The 12,651-nt window shown below is 41.5% G+C and overlaps 1 protein-coding gene across 5 annotated transcripts in view; it reads left to right on the top strand.

Annotated features, from left to right (window-relative positions):
• zdhhc4 (zDHHC palmitoyltransferase 4) overlaps positions 1-12,651 on the top strand; it is a 41,506-nt gene extending 28,855 nt beyond the window's left edge. For all 5 annotated transcript variants that reach the window (XM_073061060.1, XM_073061058.1, XM_073061059.1 and 2 more), the window contains one exon: positions 10,444-12,651. In XM_073061060.1, the coding sequence (XP_072917161.1) occupies positions 10,444-10,701 (258 nt within the window). In that variant the 3' untranslated portion in view covers positions 10,702-12,651. The remainder of the gene's footprint in view (positions 1-10,443) is intronic.

Raw genomic sequence — 12,651 nt, 5'->3', positions numbered from 1 at the left:
CCAGTGCATGTTTGATGGTTTTTCTATCCAGATGGAAAGAACTGCAACTAATACAAAATTTGCTTTAATCGCAGTAATAACATTCTGCACATCATGTTTTAAGAGGATGAACACAATAAAGATTTGTGTTAATGATACCAGAATGTTAAATTTTGCCTATCAAGAAGGGATGAACTATGAAACAGCATGAAAGGAGGCCTAATAGAGGTTTTTGCAATTAAAGATATGTTCAGTAAAATAGAGTAGATCCACTATTGCAATTTGACAGAGGCCAACCATTTATGATTATTAGTGACAAAGGGGAAGTTACTGTAAGAAGAATTTCCACTCATGGTGGAAATGTTTGAGTTGCTCCTATTTGGGGAGTTGGTGAGATGAATAGCTTTTAAAGGCAACAAACAATGGAGAAGGAGAATTAAATGAAAAGTTTATTGAGCAGGCAAGGTTGGACTGAATAGCCGGTTGCTGTTTCATACGTCGACTCTCCTTCCTGTAATATCTTTGTGGATACTGTGGTGAATTTGCTGTACAATGACCTATGTAAGTAATTGATTACTTCTGGATACTTTTGAACTTACTAAACTGATATATGATTGCAGGTTTGTTCTTACACTGGAATTGAACAAAACTGGTTAACATTCGGCAATTAGCTTATTCAAGCACCATAAATATGATCGGCGTTCCTGCATGAAGTTTAATGTACAGTGATTCAGTGAGAGTTTTTATTTTTGGAATTTAACGTTTCTAATCCTTTGCAGAGGGATCCCTGTCCTGGTCCCACAACTTTTGATTGCTCTACTTGGTTTTATCATTTGATTTCATCATTTTGTGTAATTATAGACCAGTAAGTCTCAAGTCAGTAGTGGGTAAACTATTGTTAGATACAGGAATTTACGACCATTTGCAAAAGCGTAGATTGAATAGGGATAGTCAACATGGCTTTGTGAGGGGCAGGTCATGCCTCACAAACCTGTTTGAATTCTTTGTGGAAGTGAGATAACCTATCGATGAAGGCAGAGCAGTGGACGTATTGTATATGGAGTTTAAGTGAGACATTTGATAAGGTTCCCCATGATAGGCTCATTCAGAAAGTCCGGAGGTGTAGAATCCAGTGTCACTTGACACTGTGAATTCAGAATTGGATTGCCCACAAAAGGCAGCGTGTGGTAGTAGATGGAGCGTATTCTACCTGGAGGTGAGTGACCCATGGTGTTCTGCAGAGATCTGTTCTGGGATCCCTGCTGTTTGTGATTTTTATAAATGACTTGGATGAAGAAGTGTAAGGGTGGGTTAGTAAGTTTGCAGATGACAGTAAGGTTAGTGTTGTTGTGGATAGTGTAGATTGTAGAAGGCTGTAATGAGATATCAATGGGATGCAGAGCTGGAGTGAGAAGGTTGAACTAGAAGGCAGATTACAGGGTTAACGGCAGGATTCTTAGCAGTGTGGAGGAACAGAGGGATCTTGGGGTCCACATCATCCATCAAAGTTGCAGCATAAGTTTGACAATTAAGAAGGCACGGGGACTTTCACTCTGGAGCTGTGAGGTTAGAACACACATGGAATATTTTGTTCAGTTTACATATTGCCAAAGGCAGATGTTAAAGCAAGCATTTGATATAGTAAGTGGTGCGATTAGCAACAAAAAACAACCTACTCCAACACCTTTCAGATCATTGCCCAAAACTTCAATCAAGTTTACTTGAAGAAATCTCTGCCTGGTTATCATTGACGTGGCACCTGCAGCACCAGGGTGCCAACACACCCAACTACTGCCACAGTACCATCATGACGGTCTGCTGTCTCAAACCTAGGTCACATTTTGGGAAATCTGATTATCTGACTGCCCTGCTCCTACTTGCATACAGGCAGAAAGAGCAAGAGCAACAAAGAGGTGGTCACGGGAGGCAGAGAAATGGCTACAGGATCGCTCTGAGTCGGTGGACTGGGATCAAGGACTTATCAGAAGATCTGAACAAATATGCCACAGTTGTCACAGACTTTATTAAAGTCAGTTGTGGACAAGTGTGTCCCACAAAATCATTCAGAATCTGTGTAGATTCAAAACCAGAAGTCCTAGGTGAATCAAGAGAGCCACAACCTGTAAGGGCCAGGCCTTAAATATACCCATGAACTTGGCCTCCATCACAGTCTGTGGCAAAGCATTCCACAGATTCACTACCCTCGGGCTAAAAAAATTCTTCCTTAACTCTGTTCTAAAAGTTGCCCCTCAATTTGAGGCTGTGCCCTCTAGTTTTGTATATCCCCATCTTAGGAAGCATTCTCTCCACATCCACCCTATCTAATCCTTTCAACATTCAGTAGGTTTCAATGAGATCCGCCCCTCATTCTTCTAAATTCCAGTGAGTATAAGCCCAAAGCTGCCAAACGTTCCTCATGTTAACCCCTTCATTCCTAGAATCATCGTCGTGAACCTCCTCTGGACTCCTGCCAATGGCAACACATCCTTTCTGAGATTTGGGGCCCAAAACTGTTAACAATACTCCCAAGTGCGGCCTGACTAATGTCTTATAAAGCCTCAGCATTATTTCTCATTTTAAATCTTTTTTATTAATTATTATTGTAGATTAACAAAAAAATACATTAAGTCAATATGTCCCTATGTATAATGAAGAATTAAATTAGCAAATAACTGATTAACAAAGCTAAGCTATATATATCAAATTATAATAAGAAAAAATAAAGTGTTAAAAAATAAGGGACAAAAGAACCCCTACTAACTAAAAAAAACTCCTACTAACTGAAAAAAAACAAAAACAAAAAAAAAACCATTGGGAGCACAACCCCGGAGCTATACATCATACAAGCTTCCAAGCTTCTTTGCTCTTATATTCTATTCCCCTTGAAATAAATGGCAACATTGCACTTGCCTTTTTTACCACAGACTCAACCAGTAAATTAACTTTCTGGGAGTCTTGCATGAAAACTCCTAATTGCACCTCTGATGTATGAATTTTCGCCCCATTTAGATAATTATGTGCACTATTGTTCCTTTTACCAAAATGCATGATCATACATTTCCCAACACTGTATTCCATCTGCCACTTTTTTGCCCGTTCTTCCAATTTGTCAAGTCCTGCTGAAATTGCATTGCTTCCTCAGCACTACCTACCCCTCCCACCTATCTTCATATATTCCGCAAACTTTGTCACAAAGCCATCAATTCCATTACCCAAATCATTGACAAACAATGTGGCTAAAACCACTAGTCACAGGCAGCCAACCAGAAAAGGCCCCTTTTATTCCCACTCGCTGCCTCCCGCCTATCAGCCTGTCAGTGATGAAGTGCTTTGGTGATGAAACATACCAACTCCTGACTGAGGAGTGATTTGGATCCACTCCAGTTTGCCTACCATCACAACAGATCAACAGCAGATACCATTTTGTTGGCTCTTCACTTAACCCTGGAACATCTGGACAGTGAAGATGCATACATCAGGACGCTTTTCATTAACTATAACTTGGCATTCAACACTATCATCCCCTCAAAACTAATCAGTAAGCTCCAAGACCTTGCCCTCAATACCTCCTTTTGCAACCGGATCTTCAATTTTATCACTTGTAGACCCCAGTCAGTTTGGACTGGCAACATCTCATTCACAATCGCTATCTGTATAGGTGCACCACAAATGTGTGCTTAGGCCCTGCTCTACTTGCTTTATACGTATGACTGTGAGGCTAAGTACAACTGCAAAGCCATAGTTTGCTGACAACCCCACCGTTGTTGGCCAAATTAAAGGCAGCGATGAATCAACATCTAGCTGAGAGATTGTTGTTGTAGCACCATTCAACCAGATTTTCAATCTCTAACTCAATGCCAGCAAAACCAAAGAGCTCATTATAGGAGGAGGTCAGCAGATGTCCATGAGCCAGTCTGCATCTTGCGATCTGAAGTGGAGAGGGCCAGCAACTTTATATTACTTAGTGTTATCATTTCAAAGGGTCTTTCGGGTCTAGTATGCCATTACAAAGAAGACCTCTACTTTCTTAGCAGTTGTGAAGATTCGGCATTATTGGAATGGCCCAGTTTTAGAGTGGGAGGCTTTGGCTCAACATGCTTTGTCGAGAACAGGCTTGAGCAAGCACAGATGGAGGTGGTGTTCTAGTAAGTTTTCTTTTCTCTTTCTTTGTCTATCAGTACATAGCTAGAATGCGCTGAGAATGAGTTCAGAGTTAGTGGTATGTTCCTTGTGTGAGATGTAGGAACTGTGGAAGACCTCCTGTCTCCCTGATAACTAATGTTAAGGAACTGGAGCTGCAGCTTGATGACCTTCGGAATATGGGAGAATGAGGAGGTGATAGACTGGAACTATAAGGAGGTAGTCACCCCTTATTTGCAGAAGGAAGGTACCTTGGTGACAGTCAGGAGAGCAAAAGGGAATAGACAGCCAGTGGAGAGTGCCTCTGTGACCATTCCCCTCAATAATAAGTATACCACTTTGGATACAGTTTTGGGGGGAGGGGTGAATGACCTACTGGGGGCAGCTGCAGTGACTGCAGGGTTTCTGGTACAGAATCTGGAAAGTGGGGAGGGTGAAGAGGAGTGCAGTAGTGATAGGGGATTCAACAGTTTGAGGAGCAGATAGGAGATACTGTGGACATGAAAGAGACACCTATATGATATTTTGCCACCCAGGTGCCAGGGTCAGGGATGCCTCAGATCAGGTCCACAGCATTCTAAAGCAGGAGGGTGACCAGCCTGAAATCCTGGTACATACTGATACCAATAACATAGATAGGAAAAGGGAGGAAGTCCTGAGGAGAGAACTTACAGAATTAGGTAGAAAGTTGAAAAACAGGGCCTCCGCAGTAATAATCTCTGGATTGCTGCCTGTGCCACACACCAGTGAGGATAAGAATAGGATGATTTGGCAGATGAATGTAGACTGAGCATCAAATGGGACTGGTTCCTAACCCATATTGCTCATTTTGCCCCCACAGAACCATTTGTTCTTTTATACATGTTGTATGGGAATATCCAGGGGTGTTTAGTTTGTGGGGGAAGGTTATCAGTACTCTTGCAGAACTAAGGGGGGTGCAATTACCAATGGACCCCGCTGTATATCTTCTAAGTGATGACTCCTGCCTTTCTCTTACGGAAAAAACACACCAAGTCTGGCTGGCAGGCCTGACTGCAGCTAAGAAGATTGTAGTCCGGCATTGGAAACCTCCCCATGATATTTCAAGTAGTCACTGGCTTCGGAGCTTTTTGGGCATTTCTTACCTGGAATTATCATCAGCGAGAGTAAATGATACACAACCAAACACGATCTTAATGTGGAAAAATTTGATAGCTAACTTAAAAGATCTTCTGTTAAAATAGGAATGCTCTGTCTGTGTATGCACTACTATTCAGTTGGTTGGTGGAGGGGAGAGGGGTGGGGATGAGGATGATGATGAGGGGGTGATGGTGATGAAAGTTGGGGGGATGGCTGGGTTAAACAGTCAAAATGTAATTGGCAGCTGGTTGTATTGAATGTAATTTGTTGGTGTTGCAATAAAAATTAGTGATAAAAATGAATGCAGACTGAGGAATTGGTGCAGGGGGCAGGATTTCAGATTTCTTGATCATTGTGATCTCTTCTAGGGAAGGTATGATCTGTTCAAAAAAAGTAAGGTTACGCTTAGAACTGAGGGTGACCAGTATCCTTGTGGGCAGGTTTAGACTAATTTAGCAGGGTGATGGGAACCAGAGTGAGCGGGCTGGGGGTTGGATAGTTGGTGACTACCAGGGAGAAGGCAATTCTGGATCTAGTGTTGTGTAATGAACTGGATTTGACAAGGGAACTCAAGGTAAAGGAGCCATTAGGAGGTAGTGACCATAATATGATAAGTTTTAATCTACAATTTGAGAGGGAGAAGGGAAAATCGTAAGTGCCAGTATTACAGTTGAACAAAGGGGACTATGGAGCCACGAGGGAGGAACGAGCCAAAGTTGACTGGAAGGATACCCTAGCAGGGATGACAGTGGAACAACAATGGCAGGTATTTCTGGGAATAATACAGAAGGTGCAGGATCAGTTTATTCCAAAGAGGAAGAAAGATTCTGAGGGGAGTAGGGGACAACCATGGCTAACAAGGGAAGTCAAGGACAGTATAAAAATAAAAGAGAAGTATAACATAGCAAAGATAAGCGGGAAGCCAGAGGATTGGGAAACTTTTAAAGAGCAGCAGAAGATAACTAAAAAGGCAATATGGGGGAGAAAAGATGAGGTACGAAAGTAAGCTAGCCAAGAATATAAAGGAGGATAGTAAAAGCTTCTTTAGGTATGTGAAGAGGAAAAAATTAGTTAAGACCAAAGCTGGGCACTTGAAGGCAAAAACGGGTGAATTTATTATGGGGAACAAGGAAATGGCAGACGAGTTGAACAGGTACTTTGGATCTGTCTTCACTAGGGAAGACACATGCAATCTCCCAGATGTAATAGTGGCCAGAGGACCTAGGGTAACGGAGGAACTGAAGGAAATTCACATTAGGCAGAAAATGGTGTTGGGTAGACTGATGGGACTGAAGGCTGATAAATCCCCAGGGCCTGATGGTCTGCATCCCAGGGTACTTAAGGAGGTGGCTCTAGAAATCATGGACGCATTGGTAATCATTTTCCAATGTTCCAAAGATTCAGGATCAGTTCTGGAGGATTGGAGGGTAGCTAATGTTATCCCACTTTTTAAGAAAGGAGGGAGAGAGAAAACAGGGAATTATAGACCAGTTAGCCTGATATCAGTGGTGGGGAAGATGCTGGAGTCAATTATAAGATGAAATAGCGGCACATTTGGATAGCAGTAACAGGATCGGTCCGAGTCAGCACGGATTTACGAAGGGAAAATCATGCTTGACTAATCTTCTGGAATTTTTTGAGGATGTAACTATGAAAATGGACAAGGGAGAGCCAGTGGATGTAGTGTACCTGGACTTTCAGAAAGCCTTTGATAAGGTCCCACATAGGAGACCCACATGGATAGAAAATTGGTTGGCAGACAGGAAACAAAGAGTAGGGATTAACAGGTCCTTTTCAGAATGGCAGGCAGTGACAAGTGGGGTACCTCAAGGCTCGGTGCTGGGACCGCAGCTATTTACAATATACATTAATGATTTAGATGAAGGGATTAAAAGTAACATCAGCAGATTTGCTGATGACACAAAGCTGGGTGGCAGTGTGAAATATGAGGAGGATGTTAGGAGAATGCAGGGTGACTTGGACAGGTTGGGTGAGTGGGCAGATGCAGTTTAATGTGGATAAATGTGAGGTTATCCACTTTGGTGGCAAGAACAGGAAGGCAGATTACTATCTGAATGGTGTCAAGTTAGGAAAAGGGAAAGTACAACAAGATCTAGGTGTTCTTGTACATCAGTCACTGAAAGTAAGCATGCAGGTACAGCAGGCAGTGTAGAAAGCTAATGGCATGTTGGCCTTCAAAACAAGGGGAGTTGAGTATAGGGGCAAAGAGGTCCTTCTGCAGTTGTACAGGGCCCTGGTGAGACCACACCTGGAGTATTGTGTTCAGTTTTGGTCTCCAAATTTGAGGAAGGACATTCTTGCTATTGAGGGAGTGCAGCGTAGGTTCACAAGGTTAATTCCCGGGATGGCGGGACTGTCGTATGTTGAAAGATTGGAGCGACTGGGCTTGTATACACTGGAAATTAGAAGGATGAGAGGGGATCTGATTGAAACATATAAGATTATTAAGGGACTAGACACACTAGAGGCAGGAAACATGTTCCCAGTGTTGGGGGAATCCAGAATCAGAGGCCACAGTTCAAGAATAAGGGGTAGGCCATTTAGAATGGAGTTCAGGAAAAACTTTTTCACCCAGAGGGTTGTGGATCTATGGAATGCTCTGCCTCAGAAGGCAGTGGAGGCCAGTTCTCTGGATGCTTTCAAGAAAGAGATAGAGCTCTTAAAGATAGCAGAGTCAAGGGATATGGGGAGAAGGCAGGAATGGGGTACTGATTGTGAATTATCAGCCATGATCACATTGAATAGCAGTGCTGGCTCGAAGGGCTGAATGGCCTACTCCTGCACCAGTTGTCTGTGAGGAAGGTCAGGCTGATGATAAGGTAACATTGCACTCAGTGGAATGAGTTGAAATGTAACCTGGGGGCAAAATCAAAAAGGGTGATGAATATAGGATTGGCGGTGTTATATTTGAATGCAAGCAGTATAAGAAATAATACAGTAGCATTCATTTTGAGAGAACCAGATATAAAAGCAAGCATGTAATGTTGAGACCTTTATAAAGCATTCATCAGACCACACTTGGGGTACTGTGAATAGATTTGGACCCCTAATGTAAGAAAAATTGAGGTAGCATTAGAGAGTGTTTAGAGGTCCACAAGAATGAACCCAGGAATGAAAGGGTTAATGTATAAGGAGGATTTGATACCTCTGGGCCTGTACACAATGGGGTTTAGAGGAATGTGGGTGGGGGTGGTCAGGGAGATCTCATTGAAACCTTTCAAATATTGAAAGGCCTAGATAGAGTGGATGTGGAGATGATTCCCATAGTGGGCGAAACTAGGACTGGAGGGCAGAGCCTCAGAATAGAGGGGTGTACATTTAGAAGAGACGAGGACAAATTTCTTTAGCCAGTGTTGTGAATCTATTGAATTCACTGGCACTGGTGGCTGTGGAGGCCAAGTCATTTAGTATATTTAAAGCAGAGGTGATAGGTTCTCAATTAGAATGTCAAAGATTACAAGAAGGCAGGAAAATGGAGTTGAATAAATCAACCATGATGGGCTGAATAACCTAATTCTGTTCATATGTCATCTAAAACTTTGAACAACTTCTACAGATGCTCAGTGAAGAGTATACCGACTGGTTGCATCATAACCTGGTATGGAAATACCAATGACCTTGAATGGAACCGTCTATAACAATAGTGGATACAGCCCAGTCCATCATGGGTAAAGCCCTCCCCACCATTGAACACATCTACAAGGAGTGTTGCTGCAGGAAAGCAGCATCCATCATCAAGGACACCCACGATCTAGGCTATGCTCCCTCCTCAGAGGTACAGGAGCCAGAGGGGACAACTTCACTCACCCCAACACTGAACTGATTCAAACAATAACTATGTCAAACGAGAAAACCTGCAGATGCTGGAAATCCAGGCAACACACACAAAATGGCGGAGGAACAGTCTTTACTTTTTCCCCATGGATGCTGCTTGGTCTGCTGAGTTCCTCCAGCATTTTGTATGTGTTGTTATGATTTCCAGCTGTCCGCAGATTTTCTCATGTTTATGCATGGGAGGATGTCAGAGGCAGGTTTTATTTTTTTTTTTACACAGAGTGGTGGTATATGGAACATGATGCTGGGGTGATTGTAGATATGTTAAGGATGTTCAAGAGACTCTTAGGCACATGGTTGATAGAAAAATGAAAACTGGGAGGGAAGAATTAAATTGATCTAGGAGTAGGTTAAAGGGTATGCACAACATTGTGGGCTGATGGGTCTGTACTGTTTGATGTTCTATCCTTGGTGTCTTCAGAAAATGGTAAAACAATGCTTAGCTTTGGTTTTAACTACCAAATACAACTATTAAAGTATAAGAGTAACACAATATATTAATAAAACTTATCTGCTTTAATACTTCACTGTCCAACATCCACACATCAAGGTGTCACAACCCTATCTACTCTGTAACAGTGAACTCAAAACAGCTTTATTACAGCTAAATATAGAAATCTACAGCGCATTACAGGCCCTTTGGCCCACAATGTTGTGCCAACCATGTAACTGCCAAGAATTTCCCTACTACATAGCCCTCTATTTTTCTAAACTCCATGCACCTATCTAAGAGTCTCTTAAAAGACCCTATTGTATTTGCGTCTACCACCTTTGCTGACAGTGCATTCCATGCACCCACCACTCTGTGAAAAACTTACCTCTGACATCCCCCTTGTACCTACTTCAAAGCATCTTAAAACTATGCCCTCTCGTGTTAGCCATTTCAGCCCCGGGAAAAAGCCTCTGGCTATCCACATGATTACAGCTGCAATATAATTGAAATCATTATTCATCATATTGACATTCAAGTTATTCTTTCATGAGCTCCTTGGCTTCCATCGTTTGAACTCTGCAATGTGCCCATGTATCCTATTCATCCATTGGAACAGTGCTTATTCACTCGTAACCTGCTGATTTCTAAATGTCTGTAACTTTAAAATGCTGAATTTCAAGATGAATGACTTTAATATGGTTACCATTTTGACCACTGTAATATCAAGAAACCTTAGTGAAAACTGAGCTGCTGCATCAATGCTCTTCCCTCCCTGAAGTAGGTGTGTTCCAAGTCAGTATCCATCCTTCAACTATGATAACAGTATCCAGTCATTTTAGTGTGTATGAATACCGGTTGTTTGCACTGGTGATTGGGTACTTGTGTTCTTGTATTAACTAACTTTGTTCCGTTTGCAGAAACTCTTCCTGATCTATCCTCGGATCTTCTTCATGTTGGGCTTCACTCTGCTCATCGCCTTCCTGCTGGCAGGATATACTGCTTTTCACTTATTCTTAGTGATGACAAATCAGACATCAAATGAGTGGTACAAATACAAGAGCATCTGCAGACATCACATGGACAGGCAAACATGGAATAATCTGTATCATCGAGGCTTCATCACAAACCTGAAAGAAATCATCTGCCCTGTGACAACTCAGAAAAGATTCAAATAAGACAGAAATGGATATTTTTTGCTGATTTCTACATCCTATTTTTTCTACTATAACCGATTAAAATTGTAAATTGTCTGAACTCTGACTTCATTTGCCAATGCCACTCTAGTCAATGACCTGTTAGGCAGTCACTGGGAATCAAGGATGACTTATTTCACTCTGCGTGCAACTCTCAACCAAACTAATTTGGGAATTGTGGGCTCTATTGTGGCTTGGTGGCACACTTTCAATCTGCCTTATTCGGTGTACCCACTGTGTGTTTGAATTCCTACAGAAGTGGGAGAGGGGGCCATTGGTGGCATCTTTCCAATGCTTGCTGTGGATAGTCTGGGTCTAGAAATTGAGGAGGGCAGAAATTGCAGCTGCCTAATAGACCATGGGATTCATGGGCAGCTGAGTTCCATCTTCAAGTACTCTTTTCCTCAGCTGAAGGCTGTGCTACAGCACTGAAGGTGCTGTTGATGATCATAATCATGTCTGTTTTTGTGAAGAGATGGCTTCTATGATATATACAGTCTCTGTTCATTTGTGAACCTTTATTGCTGTTACAACCCAAGCATCGGTGTGACTTTTAGGCCAGATTTACAAAAGATGTTTTCTTTGTCATAAAGTAATTAGCAATACAATGAAATAATAGTGCTGGAAAAGGTGGAAAACATGTTGGGAATTATTATGAGGGCAGTTTGTCATGGTCAATTTAGAGACTAATTTGGATTATAAAAGGGTGCCAGAATAGGCATGGGTGGTGATCAAAAGAAAATCACTTTTTCTCTGTAGATGGCATCTTACCCAAATGTTTTCACCATTTCCCATTTCAATATGAATGTTCATTTAGAACAATCCTTTTCTATTTATCAGTTCTTTTCACAGCTTTAACCAAAGCAACTTTAAGTTTATACCATTCTTCAGATCTTAATAAACTTGGTGCTCACAATACTGGTTCAAGGGGTGAAATAGAATGACTGGGTGGCCCAGACACAGACACTAGACAGCATTTGTAACAATTGAATGCTGCATAGACAGGATGTTCAAGCTCTGCCCTTTATTTGATGTCATCCTGGCTAAACACTGGTTGTCAATGAGATCAGCATGTACTTCACGTACACTGAAAGTGATTAACATAAAGCAGATTGAACTCAATGGAACCATATGGTATCTTCATTCATTAAAATGCTTACATGCTGGGTACAGAGATGCAGCCTTCAGCAACATCCATCTGCAATCTCAAGTGGAAGAAAGTGTCAGCAGGAAGATACTGCCAGTTCAGATTTTGTGTCAATTTTGGATTTTGTTGTCCACCTCCAGATAATTTATTTCTGAAAGAGGCCCCATGATTGAGAAGCTATCTTCAGAGCAGATGCACTATTACTACACTGCACTGAAGCTAAAGGGCTGTTGATAATAATTAAATACAGTAGATTCCGGTTAATTGGGCCATCGGTTAATCAGGGTAGCCACTTATTTGGGACAACTCCTTTCAAAAACTAATCCAGAAAATAGCTGGGATTCCTTTATTTATTTGGAACACACTGCAACTTAATTGGGACAGGAGGCTGTTGCCGTACAGTTTTACCTAGCGTCATTTGCATGCACTTGTATGGCCATTAACACACCGAGCTTAGAGAACAGTCTTTAAATTGTGTTAGGTTACCCATTTGGGCCAATGGACAGCAATTCAAAAAGCAATGATTTTTGATCATTTTATTTTTAATGTTGACTTTAAAAATTTTTAGACCTTTGCCAAGATGCCACAAAAAGATTTTTGACAAGAGCTGAAAAAATTATCCTAAATTTCTGCACTGATTTTGTTCATTTACAGTCGAAAGAACATGGCAGTGTACACTGGGTGAATTCTTCTGTTGATAACTATTACTATTTATACAGTTTTATAGTACTGTAGTAGTATTCTAATTTGTTCTGTATTTCTTTGAATACAGTTAATCAGTTAAA

Source organism: Hemitrygon akajei, chromosome 11 (genome assembly GCF_048418815.1).
Source record: "Hemitrygon akajei chromosome 11, sHemAka1.3, whole genome shotgun sequence".
In the NCBI taxonomy this organism is placed as follows: domain Eukaryota; kingdom Metazoa; phylum Chordata; class Chondrichthyes; order Myliobatiformes; family Dasyatidae; genus Hemitrygon; species Hemitrygon akajei.
The sequence above is the reverse complement of the archived record's forward strand: the minus strand, read 5'-3'. Positions and strand labels throughout refer to the sequence as shown.